Source organism: Microplitis mediator, chromosome 1, assembly GCF_029852145.1.
Source record: "Microplitis mediator isolate UGA2020A chromosome 1, iyMicMedi2.1, whole genome shotgun sequence".
NCBI lineage: Eukaryota > Metazoa > Arthropoda > Insecta > Hymenoptera > Braconidae > Microplitis > Microplitis mediator.
Genome location: NC_079969.1, coordinates 17002347 through 17025803, shown reverse-complemented (window position 1 = coordinate 17025803; position 23457 = coordinate 17002347). Strand labels below are relative to the sequence as shown.

General features: G+C 29.2%; 4 protein-coding genes across 8 annotated transcripts in view; 2 read left to right on the top strand and 2 right to left on the bottom strand.

The window, feature by feature from the left end:
- The window catches only part of LOC130663154 (E3 ubiquitin-protein ligase AMFR-like), a 101625-nt gene extending 79547 nt beyond the window's left edge, over positions 1–22078 (bottom strand). For 2 of the 5 annotated variants that reach the window (XM_057462261.1, XM_057462294.1), the window contains exons 1-2: positions 21794–22078; positions 20530–20718 (exon numbers count right to left, since the gene is read on the bottom strand). The gene's annotated coding sequence lies outside the window, so the exon portion shown is untranslated. The remainder of the gene's footprint in view (positions 1–20529; positions 20719–21793) is intronic. The other 3 variants (XM_057462277.1, XM_057462270.1, XM_057462287.1) reach the window with 3 other exon arrangements.
- On the bottom strand, positions 4789–7246 carry LOC130663181 (uncharacterized). The gene is made up of 2 exons (XM_057462299.1): positions 5377–7246; positions 4789–5012 (listed from the first exon to the last, which is right to left on the bottom strand). Exons 1-2 carry the CDS (start codon positions 7125–7127, stop codon positions 5009–5011), a joined length of 1755 nt encoding a protein of 584 aa, XP_057318282.1. The 5' UTR covers positions 7128–7246; the 3' UTR covers positions 4789–5008.
- On the top strand, positions 10613–13150 carry LOC130672839 (uncharacterized). Its single transcript, XM_057477603.1, has 10 exons — positions 10613–10624; positions 10897–11041; positions 11117–11269; positions 11344–11525; positions 11641–11707; positions 11750–11880; positions 11989–12303; positions 12369–12495; positions 12616–12743; positions 12832–13150. The coding sequence occupies exons 1-10, from the start codon at positions 10613–10615 to the stop codon at positions 13135–13137; spliced, it is 1566 nt and encodes a 521-aa protein (XP_057333586.1). The 3' UTR covers positions 13138–13150.
- Positions 13540–15318, top strand: LOC130672830 (uncharacterized). Its single transcript, XM_057477591.1, has 2 exons — positions 13540–14917; positions 15074–15318. Exons 1-2 carry the CDS (start codon positions 13540–13542, stop codon positions 15316–15318), a joined length of 1623 nt encoding a protein of 540 aa, XP_057333574.1.
- Positions 22079–23457: the final 1379 nt, after the last annotated feature.

Below are 23457 nucleotides of genomic sequence, written 5' to 3'. Positions count from 1 at the left end.
CGCTTTAAAAAAAATTTTTCTATCAAATGCCACTAATTTTGCCTTATAGAGAATGTTTTCCAGTTTTCAAAACCCTGCTTCCGTTCTCTGTACGACCAATACATCCGGAGTTATTGATTATCAAAGCCAAAATGGACTTTTTTGCTTTGATCAGAGATAACTCGGCGCCAAATCGTCGTAGAGACTTTTTAAGGCCACCAAATTAAAGGGCATAAAATTTCTGAGAAAAGTCAAACAGTCGGATTATTCAAAAAAATTTATTGTCGCCCATAGAGGTATTGAAAGACCAGCAAAAATTTTGAAAATTTTTATTTCGTTGGTTTTCTTATGATTACTCCGGAACCGTACATGATAAAAAATTTTGGAGTCCAGATCTGAAAACTAGAAACTTGAGGCTACAATTTGCTTTTTTTAGTTTTTTTATACGACCATTTTTCACCGAGTTACAGCATGTTGAAAATCACCTAAAAATTTCGGATTTTTTTTCTATCTCTTAATTTCTGTGACCAGTGTATATTGGCCTAATTTAGGAATTGGTTTAATAAGTAAATAATCATTTTTTTTCACTTAATTTGAAAAATTAGAAACAAATTTTTAAAATAATAAATGATGATTTTATGGAAAAGTTATTATTGTTTACTGAAAAATGATATATTAGTACCATTAATAATATGTTAAATAAAACCAGTTTTAAATAAAAATAAAAAAAGGTAATAATATAATGAGCTGTAAGCAACATGATAAAAAAAATGATTTATAATAACAGTTTTCTTGTATCCTTTTATCAATGATACGATATCAGTTGATGAAATGAATATCTTGATTATAATTTTATTTACGAGAAAGTATTTAAAAGTTTAACGATTTTGTTCTTATTGTAAAAAAAAATATTTTTAAGTTAAATTAATACAAGTGGTTTTATAATGCGGTTTATAACTTTTCTCTTAGAGAAATTTGTCTTGTAGAAAATGGATAAGAGAAACTAAATGATTTATTCATTACTTAATTTTTAAATCATATTTATAAATTATCCAATTTCATGATTTCGAGAAACAGTAACAAGAATATACTTTTAAATTATCAAGATGCTGTGGAGTTATTTACAGTAATTTGTTACTTTTTTATTTTAATAATAATTTATTATGTTAATTATCGTATTAAAATATAAATACATAAAGATATATAATTAATAGAGTGGTCCAAAAAAAACATTTTTTATTTTTTTTTCAAGAGCTATTATCTCAAAAGATTTTCTTAAGTATAAAAAAAATTTCCTCCAAAGCGCAGCTTGATATCTCAATTCTTCAAGAAGCTCAATACATTTATATTTTCCCATTTAAATAACACGTAAAAAAAATTTTTTTTTACGTTTTAATTCAGTAAAACTACGAAAAAATTTTTCTCTGAATTTTTAATCAATTAATCTTGTAGGAAATTTAATTCTCTACAAAAAAGTATTGAATTAGTTTTTTCGTAATCCTAACGGGTAAAAAGTTATTGAGCTTTAAATATTCGCAATAAAAGAAAATTTAATTAGATATGAAGAAAATTAAATTCAGTATCTATCTGCAAGTACTAGCTTTAATTGAAAAATTTAATGAATTTGGGAGAAAAGGTGAAGAACAGAAACAATATCTGTTACAAATAGTTGCTGATCATAGGAAAAAATTTCCAAAATGTAATAAGAAAAATTATTCATAATTATATAAACGATTATTAAATTATTTAATTATTATAAACAGTTTAGAGTTTGATTAATTTCGAAATAAATACATGCAGTCACCAGAAAAGTTTTCAAAAAGTTTAAAATTATTTCAAATCTATAAAAATTAAATAAATTATCTAGTAATGGTGTCAATTCCATTAAAGAGTTGCTCTAAAATTATCTTCCTTCAAATTTACTTAGTAACGAGTACTTAAAGCTCAATAACTTTTTAACCGTTAGAATTACGAAAAATCTATTTCAATACTTTTTTGTAGAGAATTAAATTTCCTACAAGGATGATTGATGGAAAATACAGAAAAATTATTTTTTCGTCGTTTTACCGGATGATAACGTAAAAAAAAAATTTTTTTCGTGTTATTTAAATGGGAAAATATAAATGTATTGAGCTTCTTGAAGAATTGAGATATCAAGCTGCGCTTTGGAGGGATTTTTTTTTTATACCTTAGAGAAGCTTTTGGAATAATAGCCAAAAAACTTTTTTTTTTTGGACCACTCTAATAATTAATTTGTCTAATGCAATGAAATTCGATAATACTTTGCATTATCCCGACTAGAATTTTTCATAAGGGCCTGACGAGGTCCTTATCGGGTTAACCTTATTTCAAAAAAGGTCCCGATCAGGGTATCCTGACGAGGATCCTGACATGGATGTAACGCTTAAGACCCATGAGGTCCTTATCGGGATTGCCTTACCGGGACCTTACCAGGATATCTTCATCACGTCCTTATCAGGATTGCCTTATCAGGTCCTTACCAGGATATCCTTATCAAATCCTTATCAGGATTACCTTATTAGTAATTATTTTTAAAAAAATATTAAATTGCAAAAAAAAAATAAGAGAATTTTTATTCGATCGAGAATGTTGTCTATTGTATTGAGAGCATTAATTAGAGAAAGTAAACATATTTTTTATTGATGAAAAAATCCCGATAACTGCTGGGCTCGAACCTGCGTCCTTTCGATTCAAAGTCCTCGATGCTATCCACTGGGCTGACGTACACATGTGATCTTGAAAGTGTAAATATAATGTTCATTATGATGTCAAAGAATAACTGATAAAGAAGTAAAAAATCTGTGCTACAATGATTGTCGTGATTTTTATATAATATTCTTTTGTACTTTTTTTAATTTTTAACCTGTAAATGAAATATTTAAAGAGATGGGATAACTTTTTTTTTTAAAGGATATCCAGATAAGGTCCTGATCAGGAACTCGTCAGGTTGTCCCGATGGCAAATAACTTTTTTTAACTTCCCGCTAAGAAAATTGTAAATTTTCAAAAATTCGGGAAGTTATTGGTTTCGGTCCGATTTACGAAAATCGAATTTCCATCAGATGTCGACGTTTCGAGGTCCGAGGGAGCTATTCTGACTAATTTCACGATGATGTCCGAGTGTATGTATGTATGTATGTATGTATGTATGTACGTACGTACGTTCGTACGTACGTACGTCCGTACGTACGTACGTATGTAAATACCTGTATCTTTTGAACGGATGAACCGATTTTGAACTTTAAGGTGTCATTCGACGCGGATTGTCAATATCTTGAAGCCGAGAGAAAATTGAGCTTGATCGGTAGGGCTCGTTCAGAGATATTCCAAAAATAAAGTTTTTTGAAAAATGTTTTTTTTTTATAACTTTTAATGTGCTCGAAGGATTAATTCCAAAATGGACTGGGCTCTAGAGCTTTATAAGCCGCGTCGAATGGCACCTCAACCATCGAAATCGGTTCATTCGTTCAAGAGAAACCGTTGTCGAAAGAATTAAAAAAAAAAAATTTTTTTATTTTTCCTGAAATATCTCAAAAACGACTCGATAAATCGAATCCAAAATTTTATCAGCTTTATAACTTAACAAAACGCGTCGATTGCCGCCTCAACCATCAAAATCGGTTAATTCGTTCGCGAGATATCGTGGGAGAAAGAAATGCTAAAAAATGGTTTTTTACAAAACAATGGCATACAAAAGTATTTGCGAGCTCGAAGAGCTTGAAAATGTATTCACAATAGTGGGAAGTTTTGGGGCTGGCCCGCAGGGTCAACTTATAGACCGATTTTTTTAATAGAGATATCCTGACGTGGTACTGATCAGGTACTTGTCAGGTTGTCCCGATGGCAAATAAATTTTTTTTGAATAAGGATATCCTGATGAGGTCCTGACAAGGAACTTGTCAGGTTTGCCCTAATAAGGCAAACCTTATATTAACCCGATAAGGTCCTTATGGTACTTTAGGCAAATCAGGAAGAAATTCTAGTCAGGTATAGTAACAGTTTGTAAAAATAGCTGCTTACTATCAACACGGAAAAAATTTTTTTGTGACCACAAGATAAGATAACTTACGGTAACAAAATTCTGCCTTAATATACAGATAATGAAGTATTCGATGGGATTACAATGTTTTGCACACCTCAAGCGCGAAAGCGCTAGTGTGCTTTATGATCGCTCTATTTTTGTAATGCTAGCAAATTCTTCGTTGGGCCAAGCAATGGTTTGTAACTGTAACAAAACTGTTGTATTCCAATAAAAAAACTAATTTGTTAAAGTAACAGAATGAATTTGTAGCATTAACAGAAATTGTTGTAATCATAAGCTAAGATTACTTACGGTAGCAAATGCTGGCTTTTAAATACGACGATATTATTATAATCATGCAACATCATGTGTTCTCATAACAAATCGACTTCTTAATTACGACACAAATTTATTTGTTACTACACACAAAAAAAAAATTCTCGACTGAAGGTAAATATTCTTGATTCAAGAAAGTTTTTTTGGAGACCTAAATTTTCTCAGATAAAGTAGAAATCTTCTTCAACCAAGACGAATTCTCTTGGCTCAAGAAACTCTTGACTTGGTTCCCGAAAACGTTTGTCTTCAAAAATATTTCCTTGACTCAAGATATCTGTTTTTTCTGTGTATAATAAATTGATTTGTTACCATAAGCTAATCATGTTTGTCATTATAACAAAATCTTTCGTTATCCCGTCTTTTGTTATCAGGACGAAATCCGTTTCCTCCGTGAAGAAAAAAACGAATTATGTGTTTAAGGGGTTAGGGGTACTCAGGGGTATGAAAAAATGATGATTTTCAATAATTTTTTTTTTGTAGTTAATTACTTTATTTGACAAAAATAAAAACATAGCTTTATTAGAACACGTTTCGATTTGACTTCACGAAAATTTCAAAAAAAAAAATTAATAATTCAAAAAGTTATCGCTGTTTTTGTAGAGCCCGTTCCTCCCGAAGTCCTTTGCGGTGATCATCATAAGTCCTTGGAGATTCATCTAAAATCAATCGGACAAGAAAAATTAGTTTTATTAATAGATAATCTTGTGCCTGATCGAAGCTTTTTTTTTTTTTTTCGAAATTAACAAAATGGCGGCCTCAGGAAATTTTTTTCAAATTTTCGAGAAAAAAACCGACAGTTTATTGTTAAAAAAAAATCGAAATTTTGAAAAAAAAAAAAAATCCTTCGATCAGGCACGAGTTTTTAATGTATTTCAAAAGTACAATAAATTTTATTGAAATCTACCGAGCAGTTTTTAAGTTACAGTGATCACCAGTTCAGAAAACATAGTTTTGAGAAAAACGCATTTAAAGTTTTGCTATGGATTTATGTCGAATTATAAGAATTATTTAATAACTTACACTGAGTCATCTATTCCTGGACCATATAATAGCTCTTCAGCCGACATAGCAGCTTCCAAAATATCGATTTGCTGGTGCCTACGTTGCAATCGACCTTCTCGGGTGTTATCATTAGCGCGCTTATCTGCTACTTTGATACGTGCAGCATCCATTCTTTCTGCATACCGATGAGAATTAGGCCCACAATTAAGTCCTAGTGTATTCATCAAGACTAATAATGAATTTATACCCTCATTAAATATACACATAGCAACGTATGCAGCTATTTGTACGATGGTAAAACTAGTATTTACCGTTTTTGGGCATATTTTCCATACTAGTTGGTTAAAGCTTTCATTATTATTCTGATTGAATCCACCTACACATCTTGAAAGTAAATTTTCATTACTAAGATCTTCGTATATAGGCTTGATAGCTTTTAAAACATCAGAAGGTAAAGGAGAATAATCGTGAGAAAAGGTATCAAGCTCTCCTCTTGCTTCAGCGCGCTGGTAAGAGCACCAAGATTCTTCGCCTTTTGGACACATATCATGATTCGGTTTTTCATCACTCGAGCCGTAGTGATAAAAGGTTGCCATTATAGCAGATTTCATATTTTCAATAGAATCACAATGCCGGCGTATTGCTAAACCATAGTACACAGTTAGTTTGTCTATTAATTTTCCTGTGAGCTTACCTCGACCACCAAGACCTTTTTGTTTACTCTTCAGCGTACGTAATCGACTCCCCATCCGCTTTTGGACATGCCCTATACATTCCTTTTTATTTACAGTTGTATTTTCGTAAGGATCTGATTTTATAATTCCTGAATAGGTCTTGGAGTCACCATCACCAATATAGTTGGCATACTTAACTCCATATTTAGTTTCAGAATACGAAAACATTTCGACCATCGCATCCACCTCCATTTTCCCAGAAGACCCTTGATGATTAGCAGAACACACATCTTCATGCGATTGATACCATTCCTCGAACTCAACAGTATTTGTTTTTTTTTTCCAATACTCACATAGCTTACAATATGCACTTTTAATGTTTATGTCAAGAATCTTTCCAGTAAAATAGCCAATTATAGAAGAAACTCCAAATGACGATGTATATCCCCGTTTTTGCCAGGTTCCATCTCCCGATACAGTTAGATGATTTATATCTTCATTTTCAGTTGTTGGCATTGCTTGCTTTTCTTCATTCACAGCTTTCGTCATGAAGGTTTCTGCGACGGCTTTACTACAATTCAAAATCTGTTTCAGTAAAATTGTATGCGTAGATTTATCTAAAAAAGACGGCATGTCCATCAGGCCGCAAAACTTGCACAATCCTTCGTATCCTATTCCTAGTATTCTCATTACAAAAATGAAACGTCTGTTTATTTCATAAGAATGCCCAACGAAAGAACAGGAAGGAATATATTCATTTCCACAGTTATTACATGCAACTACAATTTTGAATCCCAGCCCACGTGTACTTGCTGTTTGAAACACTACATTTCCATCACATTTTTTACATTTTATAAGAGCAGAAATTGCAGTGAATACCTGAATAAAATTTATTATTCGAAATTCAGTACTGCTGTCTTCAGGTACATCATCTTCAGTGTTTTGTTTTAATTTTTTAGAAGATGTACTCTGAATACTTTCATCACGTTCGGCTGTTTTCGGATTAAAAACATTCTTTCTTTTGACTGAACGCGACTTATTAATTTTTTCAGAACTCCGAAGTTCTCTTGAAACCTTTCTAGAATCACGTCCCATGGTTAATAATTTAATTCACTTGAGAAATAATTTATCACAAAACTATCGACTGATCAGTGCAACGACTACAGGTATACTGGCAACCAAAAATTATTTTTCAGTTCTTGTACTACCTACAAATTGTGAATATATGTAGAAGGATATATATATATATATATATATATATATATATATATATATATATATATATATATATATATATATATATATATATATATATATAATTATAAATACATTAAAATGGGGAGATATTCATGACAATGAAACCCGAAAGGTCGGTTGCTTGCAGCTGTTTCTAGCTACCTGCTCTCGAATGCCACGTAGCACCCGAGCGTCCTTTGGTCATTGTTAAATAACTCGAAAAGAATTTGTCGGATTCACTTCAAATTTTCACACAATATTTTTAAAATATTATACTTTAAGAAAATGCAAAAAAAAAAAAATCGATTTTTTGAAAATTCTGACTACCCCTAACCCCTTAAGTAGATACTTAAATTTGAGTATTAAATTCGATGGGCACGTAATGAATTAAATAGATTTTGTGTTTAAAAAATTAACGAGCGACTGATTAAATAAATAAGATTTTTAAAAAGAACAGATTTTAAAATTCAGTCTTGCATTGAACTCACACTGATAATTATCACCTACTATTTTTTTTTCATAGTGACGAAAAAATTTAAAGTTGAATTACAATGTCGAGTTGGTGTTTACTGACAGAATAAACAAAAATGAATAAAATACTTAGAAAAGGAAGTAAATGTTAAATTTATCAGCAGCTCAAATAAATCCGACCACTAGAGCAGATTAAAGACTAGTTTTTAAATTCAACAACATTAATTATTCATTGAAATTTTTATGATACTTAATTACTGGTTATTTATTTTATATATTATTTGTCTGTAATAAATATAACAAATTTGAAGTCCACTATATTCAATTTATTTTAATGTTTTTAAACATTCAGATGATTAAATGTCTTCATAATCATAATCAAATTTCGTTCTAATGCCTGAATAATTATTTACACAAGTCTGCTCTGGAATGTTGCTTATGTTTTTTTTTTCAATGTATCTGATGTGTGTGTGTATGTGTGTAAATGTATGTAAACTCTTTGTAAATTTTTAACTAATGAACCGATTTGGATGCTTAAGACGGCAATCGAAAGAGTTTGTTGGTTTTAAACAATTTGTTTTTTTTGCAGATTTCGATAGTTTATATCTTCAAAAATACCATACTAAAATTTTAAGTGCATTTCTCGAATAATTTTTCTGAGTGACAACCATCTGATGAACAGCTGCTTATCGGTTATCGAAAATACATTTTTCAACATTGCTGCAGTTATAACTTGAAGACAAATCATCTGATCGATTTAATTCGAATTGCAGCTTCTTATATATATCTTTCTACGTACCATGAACTTCCAGATTTTTGATCAAATCTTAAATGTAATTTTGGCAGGCCAAAAACCATCAAATTTTCGCGCAAAGTTTGGAATTTTTTTTAAAAACTGCCATTTTGTAATATTTCAATTTTTTATTTATCCCAACGGTCGTGCTACGGGAAATACCTTCTAGTTTGATAATTTTTTAGGTGATTTTGATTTTCAGCACTGTGAAGGTCGCTATCACTGCAGTGGGAGGACTTTTTTTTGAAGTATTGAGAAATTGTGAATAACTCGATGAATTTTTAATTTTTTGGTCGAAAAATTTGATCTTGTATTGATTATGTTTCCACAAATATATCCTTTAAACGATAAAACATTCCATGCAGTAGTTTTCTTTAAAAAAATTCCCAAAAATTATCTTTTTTTCAGGAGGTCACACTAGTGGTCCCCCTTAAATATTATAAAATTTATTATTCAGAGATAAATAAGTAGAACGAAGATAAAATAAGTCGATTACTCACGTCGATGACTCAAATAAACATTTATTAAAAACAAAACAAGTGATAAATTTATCAGATTATACTATCATTGAAAAATTGAAACGTTTAAACAACACTGAGAGGAATCTCAGTAGTTGCCACAACTAAAAAGAGACAACTATTTTAATTTAGTTGGTGTAATAAATTTAAATAGTTTCTGTAACTATTTATTGTTTAGATGACTTTAAAAAAATAGTTGAAGTAACTAAAATTTTTTAGTTATTGCTAATTTAAAAGTTTAGTAGTCACAACAAAAATTAAGTAGTTAAATCAACTATTATTAGGAACTCAATCTAACTAATAACAAATCGTAGCAATAACTATATTTCTTTAACTATTTTCAAATAGTTGATTCAACGATTTTTTTTTATTTGTCGCCGTATATCACTAAAATTTTGCTGTTGATGCAACAATTTTTAAATTGTAGTAGTAAAACATTTTATATAGTTAAATCCAACTATTTTTATTTAATTGATGTAACTAATTTAAATAGTTATGATAACTATTTATTGTTCAGATGACTTTAAAAAAATAGTTGAAGTTACTAAAATTATTTTGTTATTTAATTTTAATTGTCGCTACAATAAGTCTAATAGTCACAACAAAAATTAAGTAGTTAAATCAACTATTTTTAGGAACTTAATCTAACTAATAACAAATTGTAGCAATAATTATATTGCACACCTCAAGCGCGAAAGCGCTGAAGGTGCTTTACTGACGGTTCTTCCTCGTTGACGATTTCTCTCATTTTTTGTAACTATCTTCAACGAGTTGATTCAACGATTTTTTTTTTATATGTCTCCGTATATCACTAAAATTTTGCTGTTGATACAACGATTTTTAAATTGTAGTAGTAAAACATTTCATATAGTTGTATGCAACTATTTTTATTAAATTGGTGTAACTCATTTAAATAGTTATGATAACTATTTATTGGTCAGATAACTTAAAAAAAATAGTTGAAGTAACTAAAATTATTTTGTTATTTATTTTTAGTTATCGCTACAACGAAAGTTTAGTAGTCACAACAAATACTAACTAGTTGAATCAAATATTATTTGGTACTTAATCAAACTAAAATCGGGACTTAGAAAAAATTTCGGTGTTAAAATAATAGATTTTTTCGATATGATCTACATATATATCGTTAAATTTGCGTTCGAAAAGTGTTTTTTTTAGCATCGTAATCTTTTCACACAGTAAAAAATATTGTGTATTTGTGTCGAAAACGGTTTGTGTTAAAAATCGTAGTGTGTTAAACTAACACAAAGTTTGTGTTACTTTATTTTGTAACATAAAAAATGTGTTATACACTCTTTATTAACACATTTTGTGTGTTACTGGGGAATTAACACAAAGTTTGTGTTAAAATCTCGATCAATATAACATTAACTTTGTGTTAGCAGTGCGTCGGTTCTTTACTTTACGCGGCAACCATTTTCAAAACGTGAGCGTCATCATTGGCATCTATATATTTTTTTGGTGTTTCTATTGTTAATAATAAAGTTATTTAATCTTAAAATTAACAATAAAGTGAGTTTATATTACGAACACGAAAATTGATGAAATTAACGGTGAGTTATTATTTATTTATTATTGAAATTTCTGAATACTGTAGATAACCTTTCTTTCTTCTAAGATAACCTTAAAATTTGTTTTTATAAAATACTCTTAATAGCAGATATTAAAAAAATATTCTCTGTAAAATTCATGATTATTATAAATAAAAATTTCTGAATTTTTCAACTGCGAGTTTGATTTTTTTTTTATAAATTTTTTTTTTTTTTTTTTTCTACCAAGTATGCAATATTTCAATTTATTTTGACGTGAGTTTAATTTTTTTTAGATGAGTGGTAATTCATCGAACATTGAAAAATTTGATGTAAATCAAAATCAAAAAGTGAATGTCATGTTTATTCTGGAGTGGAATAATAATAAAGTTTGGGCCAAACTAAATTTGCCTGTTACGTTTAACGACTTTGTTTTAAAAGGTTAATCTTCATTATCAGAAACTTTCAAATTTCAATTTTAATTTCCTATTATTATAAAGTTATTGTTCATTGCAGCTCACGAGATATTCCCGATCTTGAATAATTTGAATTTTTTCTTTGTCGATTCAAACGACGCTAGACTGGATGCGATCCTCGTCGACTACGTTCTTGCTAGTCCCAACGGTGTGATTTTGAAAATTAAATGTGCTGACACTCAAATCCAGGAATGTAAGTTTATTCAAATTTACTTTGTAATTAAACATATCCCACATAAAATTATTTATTGACATATTTCAATGTAGTAGATGAAGCTGTTGATTACGAATTGCCAATAACACCTCATTCGTTGTCAGTGGTCGAAATTGCTGGTACATCTTCAAGTAATGACAGTATCTCTAACTTAATTGGAGAAGATTCTCAAAGCATTCCTGCTAAAAAACCTAAACTAGAATCCGATCAACTACCTAGAGTTCTTACTAAGAAGGTAAATTATCTAATACATTTTTTTAATTTTTTGAATATTTATTTTAAAGCTTCTAATTTTTTTCTATAAAAAAAATAGTTATTTGTGTGTACTAAACTTCTAATTTTTTTAACAGAAATTGGAAAAATTAATTCTTGATACTCCAAATGGCTCTGATTTAATAAAAGAATACCATAAACAAGGTCTTTTAAGTGACACCAACCGTAAAAGAGTTGTGTCTTGAGTTGTTAGTCATTTAAAGTGTCATAAAGACAAAGTTCAACGATCACTTCATGCATGGGAAAAAGCGGAGTGCGCTAAGGCGATAGTTGAACTATTTCCTAGCTCCAGAAATAACAAAGGTGTTTTGGGATATGTAAGTGGGAATTAATAAATTGAAATTCCAATAAAATTCTATACTTTTCAATATTCAAAACCGTATATTACTTTTAAGATGTATTTATTGTAATTATTTCATTTTTAGGAACACTTCTTTGATCCAAAGTCCGGGAAAGGTTTTTTGGCAACAAGTTTATCAAATAAATCAAGAAAGAAAAAATCTTCCTTAACTCCAGAGCATCTTCTTACCACTTCTGATAGTGGATTAGCACTAAAAAATACTTCTGTCAACGAGACTTCTGATATCAAAGCAGACATTGACTTTATGAAAACTGCTACACCGAAAGAAAAAAATTTAATTATCGAAAAATCTATAAGCACATTTAATGTACGTAGAGATTTATATCTTAATGAAAATTTCTTCCGGGAATTCCCGCGCTTTCTGGATACTCCAGAGTTGGTAAGTAAATATGAAATTTTTTACAAGAAACCATAATAGTTTTTAATTCAAATTCTTATTTACAGATTGATGTTGAGTTTAAACTCATTTTTCCTGAAATTGATCTAAGTAGTTTTAAAAATTCTTATCCTCAGAAAATTGATGCTATATTGAAGATTTTTAAGACGGAAAAGTTTGATGAAACATTACTTGGTAATTATAATAGAAAATAGGTGATAGGTGATAGCAAGACAACCTTGATTATTAGAATCATATGCCAGATATTTTTTTTATTGCATTTTCAACTTTATTAAATTGTTTTATATTTTTCAGAATGGGATCATGACACCAACTCTATCATAGCATTAACTCAGTTACTTCCACCAACAGCCAGAGGAAAGAAAGGTGCCAGTAGGGGAAAAGCAAAAGGTGTTGTTGATAAATTAATAATTTTTAAACCTGTAAGTATTGTTATTATTATTATGCCAGAGGCCCGGTACTAATTTATGAAGATTGAATTATAGTATCAGCAACATTTTTTTTATTTAGATTGGAAGTCCAATACAATCAGTATATGAGGAACCTTCACGCCAACCAAAGCTGATTGCAGTTGGATCAAGCAAACTTTCTGTTACTCAGTTTTTTTTAAGAATAGACAATCATCACATTTCACTTAATTTATCTAACATCTTGGAAGCTATTGACTTTTTATTTAAAGCGTACTACGTCTTTAATGTCGAATTCGACCCGGACTTGCTAAATTTTTGGATTTTTATCCAAAATTTTTTGTATGGTATTTCGAGCAAGTGTACCAATAAGGTTCAGGATTTTTATACTAAACTTGAAGCGTCTTAAATGGATTTTAAGACTATTAGATATAAAGCTGAAACTTGCAATATAGAATTTTTATTTTTTGTATTTGGTAAATTAAGACGAATTTAGTCACTAGATTTTAAATTTGTCTGTGATACTTGATATAAGTAATTTTTAAAACTGTTACTTTTATGTCAAAGGTTGACTTTAATTTTATATTTTTTATTTTATTAATTTGTTCTTAATATGTCGTTCAAGTGTTATCTCTGTGCTATACTGTTTTCGAGTGTAAATGATTTATGCAAACACTTACGTAATTATCACTTACTTTATGAAGGACCGAAATTATTATTAAGTTGTGCTACTTGCTTCAATAAATATTCAAGTTATAATAGTTATAGAAAACATATACAGATATGTTGTCAGAAAAAAAATAATATGCAAATGGTTTGTGCTAATTCTAAAATCTGTGTACCAGAAAGTAATGAAAATAATGACCTTCAAATTTCTGAATCTGACGAAGATGATAGTGATGATATTAAATTCAAAGAAATTGAAATGCAAAATAGAATAGAAGAATATATTAAAAAATTATATACATTAGGATTGCCAGAATCAACTATTAATACTATTGTCAGAGCTAATACAGATTTAATTTATCCTTTGCTTAATGATTTAACAGCATGTTCGAATTTGGATAAACAACTTTGTTTAATAAATCAGTTTAAATATCCTTTAGAAAATCAGTTGTCAAAATATTTACGCGATAAAAAAATTTACGAATTGGTCGTTCAACCCTTAAGAAAATCACATGGTTTACGTTTGGATAGTAAATATGATGGAGAAAAACAGCATTACAAACAAGTAATAACTCCATGTACTTTTTCATACGTTCCTTTATTGGAAACTTTAAAATTTATATTTAAATTTTCCGCTGCTACTAAGTATTTAATTCATCCATTAAAATCAAATAATAAAGATTACACTCATTTTATTGATGGTGAAGTTTATAAAAACCATCCATTTTTTAAAGAAAACGAAAATGCAATACAATTACAGATCTATTTTGACGAATTTGAGGTCTGTAATCCTCTGGGCAGTAGATCTGGAATTCATAAAATTGGAGCGTTTTACTTCACTATTCTAAATTTCCCATCATATGTTAACTCAAATTTGAACAATATACATTTACTGGCGTTATGTTACAATCTTGACATTAAAGAATTTGGTATTAATTCAATTCTTGATGTTATTATGAATGACATTAAGATTTTAGAAACAAAAGGCATATTTATCGAGTCTTTAAACTCTGTAGTGAAAGGTACACTTGTATCTCTATCGTTCGATAATTTAGGTGGTGCAATGCTACTTGGAATGAACGAGTCTTTTTCATCTACTAACTACTGTAGAATTTGTTTGCTGCCGAAAACTGAAGCTCAATGCACGTATGATGTGGAAAACTATAAATTGCGTACTTCCGAAAGTTTCAAATATTTAGCAAGAAGACTTCATTGTGCTAATAGTGGAACATTGAACTTTTTTGGCATTAAAAATTTCAGTCCTTTCTGCGGATTAAAAAACTTTAAAATATGTGAAAACTACAGTATTGACGTAATGCATGATTTTCTTGAGGGTATTGGTCAAAGAGATGTTAAATTATTTTTAAGTTATTGTATCGAATCAAAATTAACAAGCCTAGAAGACATTAATAATAGGATTCATGCGTTTGATTACGGCTTAGAAAACCGACCGAACAAACCAAGTTCTATTAAGCTTAATAAATCATCAAATGGCATCGGACAACACGCAGCTCAAACTCTTTGTTTAATTTCTTTTGTACCTTTAATTATGCAAGATATTGTTTTGAAAATTAAAAAAGAAGAGCACAATAAATGGAAACTAATTTTATTAGTCTTAAATATTTTAAAAATTGTTCTCGCGCCTAAAATTACTCAACGAATGTTAAAAAAATTACCAGATCTCATTAAGGAGCATCATAAAATTTTAATTGAAGAGTACTCTGTCAACTTAACACCAAAAGATCATTTAGCTCTACATTATCCTCTCATTATCTCAAAAACGGGTCCTCCCAAAATACAGTGGACAATGAGATATGAAAGTAAAAATGGTTTTTTCACAAGTTTAGCTGAAAAATTGAAAAATTTTAAAGACATAGCCCAGACTTTATCAAATCGACACCAAAAAACTCTATTGTCATACTGAAATGAAAATTTAACAACCTTTGAAAGCAAGCCGATTCTTTTAAACGCTCAAGAACAAAAACTTGATGACCTTATGTTCCAAAACATCGTAGTGACTTGTTTTCCGGATGTCAATTTTGAAGAACAATCAATTATTGTTGGAAATAGTATTAATTTTAGAGGTACAAAATTAATACTAAATAAGTTTATTTGTACTGGTTTTATCAATGAGTTGCCAGCTTTTGGAAAAGTTTTATTATTCTTTGAAATAAACTCAGCACTATTTATTGCATATGAATCTTGGCAAACTAAAGAATTATTAACTTCTTGTTTTGGATATTCTATTAAGCAAACACATAAAATATTAGTTATTAACGTGTTAAATTTACCGTATACTAAAAGTTGGGAACTGCATAGGTTTAATGAAGATCACTCTATTATTATAACTAATTATTTTTTATAATCTAATGTGAAAATATAATAAATATTATTGAATAATAAAGACAATTATATTTTTTAATTTGCTGCTTCATTTTTAAAACCTATAAATTGTTTTTTGGTTTAATTATTTAAAATTTTACCGACAATTATTTACATTCGGTAACTGTTGGTTCATTAAAATTTAGATAATAAAGAAAAAAAAAAAAAAATTTTAATAAATATTATTAACTGCAGTTGAGGAAATGAAAACAAATTATTTTATAGGTATGAAACAGTTGATTAGAATAAATAAAATTATTTAACATTTATTTTGTGTTAAGCTTAACACTTTAAAAGTGTAAGATTCTTCGCGCCCTCTTGTGGCGATATTTCAACACAATCTTTGTGTTAAAAAGGGGTTACACAAAGTTTGTGTCAAAATTTCAACACAAATTTAGTGTCATCCGTTTTTAACACACAAACTGTGTTGATTTAACACAATATTTTTTACTGTGCAGTCCCGAAACTTAAAATTTTTATAAGTCTGAAAAGTTTAAATTGTTATAAGTTCCTGTGCCCAAAATGTAGAAGACAACAAATTTTATAAAAATTTGTGTATATCAGTCGATTTGGAATTTCGTGACATGAATTTCTGTTGTATAATCAAAAATTTTTTTTTTTAGCGTGACGTGAATTTTTTTAAGTCTTTAAGGTTAATATGTGAGCGAAAATAATGGTTGCCGTAACTAAATTAATTTTGTTGCTGTAACAAAGTGAGTACTTGTAGGCTTGGCTTATAAGTTAAGTAAGGTAGATGGCTACTCATCGGTTTTTTGGTTTTAAAAAGGATTTTATTTTTTCAATATTTTCTCTCATACATCAATAAGTAATAATATCCTTAATTAAAAACTTATACACTAATTTATATTTTAATTTTGATTTGGCACCAATGATGTTCTTATCAATAAACAGTAACTGAAAATAAATATTCTCTCTAAATTCTTGATTTTCTTTAGTCTAATAAATATTAATTTTAAAGATATAATTTAAATGTTTATGCTATGGAAAAATTTTAAAATTTTAAAAATATAAAAAACCATTGCAACGTTAATTTGCCTTCTGGAGGCTGAGTGAAGGGGTGGGGATGGAATCAGGAAGGGGTATTAGGTATGGGTAGATGAGGGGTATAATTATTTACATGGCTACTCATCGGCCGCGTAGCGTAGCGGTACATTGTCGGTCTTGCGTGCGTAGGGTACTAGGTTCGAATCCTTCTTAGGGCGAATGCGAAATAATTATTTAAGCGTAGGCGGAAGGTTGTTAAACTTTCAAGTTTAAGTATGTATGTAAGATAAATTTGACCAAAATGTACATAATCCATCTCCCATTACAAAAAAAAAAAAAAAAAGAAAAAAAATCTGTCTATCGGTTGACCCTGCGGGCCAGCCCCAAAACTTCCCGCTGTTTTCGAGCTCCTCGAGCTCGAAAACATTGTTGTGGATACATTTTCGAGCTATTCGAGCTCGAAAATACTTTTGTGTGCCATTGTTTTCGAAAAAAACCGATATTAGCATTTCTTTCTCCCACGATATCTCAGGAACGAATTGACTGATTTTGATGGTTGAGGTGGCAATCGGCGTATTTTATTGAGTTCTAGAGCTGATTAGATTTTGGAGTTGATCGTATAAGTCGTTTCTGAGAAATCAATGAAAAACCAAAAAAAAAAAAAATTTTTTAATTCTTATTCTTTGTATAACTTGTAAACTACATGACCGATTTACCCCAAAATCTAATCAAGACTAAGTTTTGGTGAGCTCTTTCGATCGCCACCAAGTACGTTCCAATCGGTTCATCCGTTCCAAAGATATCGTCGGACAAAAAAAAGTTCACACACACACACACACACACACACACACACACACACACACATACACACGGACGTCCATCCGGGAATAGTCAGAATAGTTTCCTAGGACCTCAAAACGTCGACATCTGATGAAAACTCGATTTTCGAAAATCGGACCGAAACCAATAACTTCCCTTTTTTGAAAATTTGCAATTTTCTTAGCGGGAAGTTAAAAAACCTAATAAACCATTAAAACTAGACATTTTAAACGAAAAATAATTTTTTTTCTTAAAATCCACTTAATTTTCATAGTGAGAAAAAGTTTTTTTTGTGAGGACAAATATAATTTCATCATACTGATGAATAAAAATTAGTTGTTCTCATAACTACATATATATGGTTTACCATACTATCCTACTTTAGTTACTGTGACTAAATATTATTTGTGTAAGTAATTATGAAATAATGTTATTATTGATTATTGTTTTATAGTCTTATTACCTTGAAAACTTTTGTTATGTTTAGTAAAAAATCTCAGTTGATTCAAAGATTAGGATTTAGTTCTGTCAATGACTTCTTTGAATTTAATATGACTATTTTTAGTCAGTTCCATTAACAATAAAATAGTTGAGTTAACTTCAAAACAGTAACTGTAACTAAATTTCATTGTTACATTAACGAAAAATGATTTGTTCTTGTAACTAAAAAAAAATATTTGTATCCGTATTTCACTATTTTTTTGTAGTTGCAGTTACTGATTTTTTCTCTGTGAAGCGTCAACGTCTTTAAATTCCCAAATTTATTACGAACTATAGAAATTTGTAAATATATTTTAAGATGAATCTACTGAAATAGTAATAGTGGAGACCGGGGCACGACGGCCTCTTCAAGTCGGTAATTATTTTTTATGGCTTTTAATCTACAGGTCAACCTGATTTGGTCTTTTCTCAACAGGGGTTCGCACTTATTTCTCTGTTATACTCAAGTCCACGAACGGTACTATCTTTGTTGCACTTGTGCAGTAAATGGAAATTTTGGTCGAGTTTTTCTCTTAAACAAACGAATATTATCAAATAATTGAAGCGCACTTCGCTAGATTAGACAGTAGTGCATCGATGTACAGTCTGTATTGTGTATTTAGAGATTTTGCTTGCGAAAAAAACTCAGCCAAAAATATTTGATAACCCCTGTTAAGCCATTAAGGTTTTACCAAAAATAAAAAAAATTTTTTTTTTCTCTGGGGCACGACGGCTTCCTCCAAAAAAAGCTTAAAAAATTTTTTGTTTTTTTTTATTGAAAAAAAAGATTTTAAGTACAAATATACTATTTCCGTAGCATTTATAATCCCATGGACTTTAAATTTATTGGAAAAAAAAATTATTTAGCTGATATAACCAGTTTTATTGTAATTTTTATTTTTTTATTTTAACCACAATATAATCTGTTGACCGAAAAGAGCTTCAATCAATCAATTTTCCAAATTCATTTTAGTTTAGAGAATAAAAAATTTTTTCTACAGCAAATTTCTTTTTGGTGGTCCATTTTGCCCCAGATATCGCAGATCATCTTAAAATATCTTTAAAACATTGGAGGTATCATGATTTGACTGAAAATGGAAAAAAAAATCGTTCTATCGGTTGACCCTGCGGGCCAGCCCCAAAACTTCTCGCTGTTTTCGAACACAAGGAGCTCGAAAACATTGTTGCGAATACATTTTTGAGCTCTTCGAGCTCGAAAATATTTTTGTAGGCTTTTGTTTTCGAAAAAAACGTTTTTTACTATTTCTTTTATCAACGATATTTTTTAACGAATTAACCGATTGAGACGGTTTTGACGTTTTTGAGAAATTTCTAAAAAACTAAAAAAAATTTTTTTTTTGAATTCTTTCGTTTACGGTTTCTCTTGAACGAATGAACCGATTTTGATGGTTGAGGTGGCATTCGACGCAACTTATAAAGTCTTAGAGTTGATTAGATTTTTGAATCGATCCATTAAGTATATTAAAAGTTATCTGAAAAAAACATTTTTGGAATATCTTCGAACGCACTTGATCGATCAAGCTCAATTTTTCACAGCTTCTAGATATTAACAAGCCGCGTCGAATGACACCTTAAAGATCAAAATCGGTTCATCTGTTCAAAAGATACAGGTACTTACATACATACGTACGTACGCACATACACTCGACATAATTGGAAATTAGTCAGAATTGGTTCCTAGAACCTCAAAACGTCAAGATTTGATAGAAATTCGATTTTCGAAAATCGGACCGAAACCAATAGCTTCCCGAATTTTTGAAAATTTCCAATTTTCTTAGCGGGAAGTTGAAAATTTTTACAAAATTTTTGAGGGTGGCCACGGTGCCCCAGGGGGTCGTAGCGCCCCGGTCTCCCCTAAGTACTTTATTATTGATTCTAAAAATTAGACAGGCAATTTGCAATCGCTAGAATTAATTACTCGACAATAAATCTGTCAAAGCGACTGTCATAATTACCCACAAACTAATAATAATATTTATTAAAATCTATAATAATCATGTCAATTATTGCAAATTCAATCTCCAAGTTAAAAATAAATGACCTAAAAACAAAAATAAAATCTTATTCTATAAATATCCAGCAAAATCCATAAATTAAATACAAAATAAAAATATTCTAAACCTAATTTCCATTATCACTTCCGTTGCATCATCAATTAATTAAATGAAGCCTTAAAATTATTTGTTTGAAATTTTCATAAAATTTATTTCTTTTATCAATACATAACCTAAATATACCCAAACAATTAACAAATTAAAAATCGACATCCGTTAAATAAGTTATGATTTTAGAAATGAAAATTTAAAAGTCGCAATAGATAAAAATCTAGAGCAAACGTTTTAAAAACCGTCGACTAAAACGTCTGCGAATTTAAAAACATCTGGCATTGACATTAAAATAACTGAATAATTATAAACTTATTCCTCACCTGCTATTAATTTTTAGTGAGTGAACTGCAGTACAATTTAATAATAATAATTATTGTTATTATTCTTTTTATTGTAATTAAAGTATTTTTCTTTAAATTTGAATTTTAATTTAGGACATAACCAAAATCACAGTTTCTAGAAAAAAAATATAACTACAAATCGTTGACGCCCACTGTTTTACAGATTCACTAAAACACACAAATCACAATTTCGTAAATGAAACGAATACTTGACACTTCTACGATTAATAAATAATTAAAATTTAATTTTTAATTATTTTATAAATTTCAGTGAAATTATAACCGATTAATAAATTGACAGTTAATATAGATGTATTAGGACCCACCTAATGAAAATTGTTAAAAAAATTTTGACTATTCTAAACTTTAAAACGTGACACAAAGACGAACTTTTTTTAAATGTTTTTTAAACAGTTCGAAATCAGTTTTTTCTGAACGTATTTTGCACTGAAAAATGTTAATATGTAGTATTAAGTTGATTGTTTTTTCTGTGTATTTTCAAAAGTTTGAAAATCGTTTAAAAACATTTCGTCATTGTATCACGTTTTGAAGTTTATAAAAGTCAACACTTCTTTTTGACTCGGGGGTCTTTCATTTTTAGGTACTATTTTTTTTCTGTCTTACTTGAAAAACTGACAATTTATAGAAAAAAAGGATATTGCCACTTGAAAAAAACTCTAAGTGAGTTAGGGGCCTAGCGCATCGGAAAATTTAATTTCCCATTTTGAAAACATGGGAATTTTTTTTTCTATTTAGACTTGATTTTTTGGTGTTATAAAATTTACCTAAAAAGAGTGAATGCAAAGTTTTTGTAGGGCATGAAATTTGCTACATAAAAGCTTATAAGAGCCAAGTGTGTACGACCAATAATATTCAAGTTACAGAGCTTGAAAGATTAACCTCAATAATAATTGGCATAAAATCGCGTAAAATTCAGAATTCCGTCGTTCTATACAACAAATTTATATAAAACTCTTTTAGGATGACATTAAAATTACAATTTTAAGTGGATTTCATAATATATAAATAAATGAGTATCACAAATTGCGTTAATTTTCAAGGAAGTAATTTCAAGGTCATAATATCTCTGCCAAAAAATAACATTATTCAATAATATATTATTTATATAAAAGTTGATATATATATAAATTTTCTACTGGCTATGTGTATTTGTTATATTTATAATTTCACTGAAAAATGGTTAAGGAATTATAATCATTTAGTTGAGACACGATTCACTCACAATTAAATATGTAATTAAATTTATTTTATTAAATTGACAATTACACTTTACTGCCCAATTATTCGAGCTTGAAGTAAGCATAAGTAAAAACGTATATGATAGTAATAAATAACACTGGTTTTAAATGGAGTATTATAGATTTTTTGATCTAGTTTAATTTTTATTTAAAATTTTTTGTATTCGCGTGAATCTCGACGCAGGGTTTAACGAACTGAGTTTCTCATATTCTGTTACCGCATACGTGTTAACAGAAACGGTTTTATATGAATACTGAATTGCGGATGTGTTTTACTGGTGGTATATACTTCTTTTATTATTCTGCTTTGTCGACTCAGTAGGTTTTGTTGACGGCAGTGTTACAATTTTATTACAAATTCATCTACTCAGTGCCATCTTTGCTCAGAAATTGAATCTTTTACCACCATTATTTAAAGTATTACGGCAGACTTACAACTCTTCTGTGCAGAAAAAATTCCTAAGTTATCGACTCTAAAGGAACGATAAAACAGTCAGTGAGTAGGTTTTGTCAGAGAGCAAATAGATGGCAAGCAGTACAGGACGAATTGAGTAAAGAGAATTTAGCAAAATTGGTAGGTTTTGCATTTAATAATTTTATTTTTGTTATATCTAATTTGTATTTAAGCAATCAGCGGCGGGTATTCATACCGTACCTGGTTACAAGCGTGCCTTTTACTTTTCCACTTTTAGTACTCTACCAACATACAACTCTCTTAAATAGATTTCTATGCGAAAATATCAATACTAAATATATTTATGTTGCAAAATAATTCTATGTAAAATTATCTCTATGTAAACTTATTCTATTAAGTATAAATATATGTGAAAATAATTCATGTCCAAAATATCTCTATACTATAAATCTCTATGAAAATTAAGTCCACAAAATTTACTATAATATGACAGAATTAGGTGTTAACATATTTATATTATGGAATTTCTCCATAACTATACAATTCTCCTTAATATTTTTCTATTCTGCATATCTCTATGACACAACAATTCTATAAAAAAATTTTTCTATTTAAAAATTTTTCTATGTTGACCAAAGTCAGTTTCAACATTTCTCTCGTAAAAAAAAAAACCAAGTTTTACGAATAATTTTGTGTCTTACTACCAGCAATCGCGTGGCGCTACCATAAAATTCCAACAACAATACAATAATAATGATAATGATTTAAGTAATTATAATTTTTTCTTTTTAAATGTCATTAAATTTGAATCCTGACTTTGTCAGTATTTTATTATAATTTCAAATTTAATGACATTTAAAAAGAAAAAATTATAATGCCTTAAATAAATGCAAAGAAAACCTTTGGTGTTTGGCCGGGGGTGTGGTGCATCCCTACAGAGAATTTCTCTACATTATAAAATCTCACAAAGTTTTTCCCTACACGATTCAACTCTACAGACAAATTTTTACATCGCAACAACTCTACAAACGATTATTTTCACATCGATCCATCTCTACATGAGAACATCTCTCATATTGAAAATCTCTACAGCGATCATTTCTACTAGGCGCTAAGTTCAAACAGTAGAATTTTTGTTATGACATTTCATTAATGAAATAGGTTAAGTATATAAAAGAAAGAATAAATTAAATTTAAATAAAAAGGATTGAACCCTGTGTATTATAGAAATGA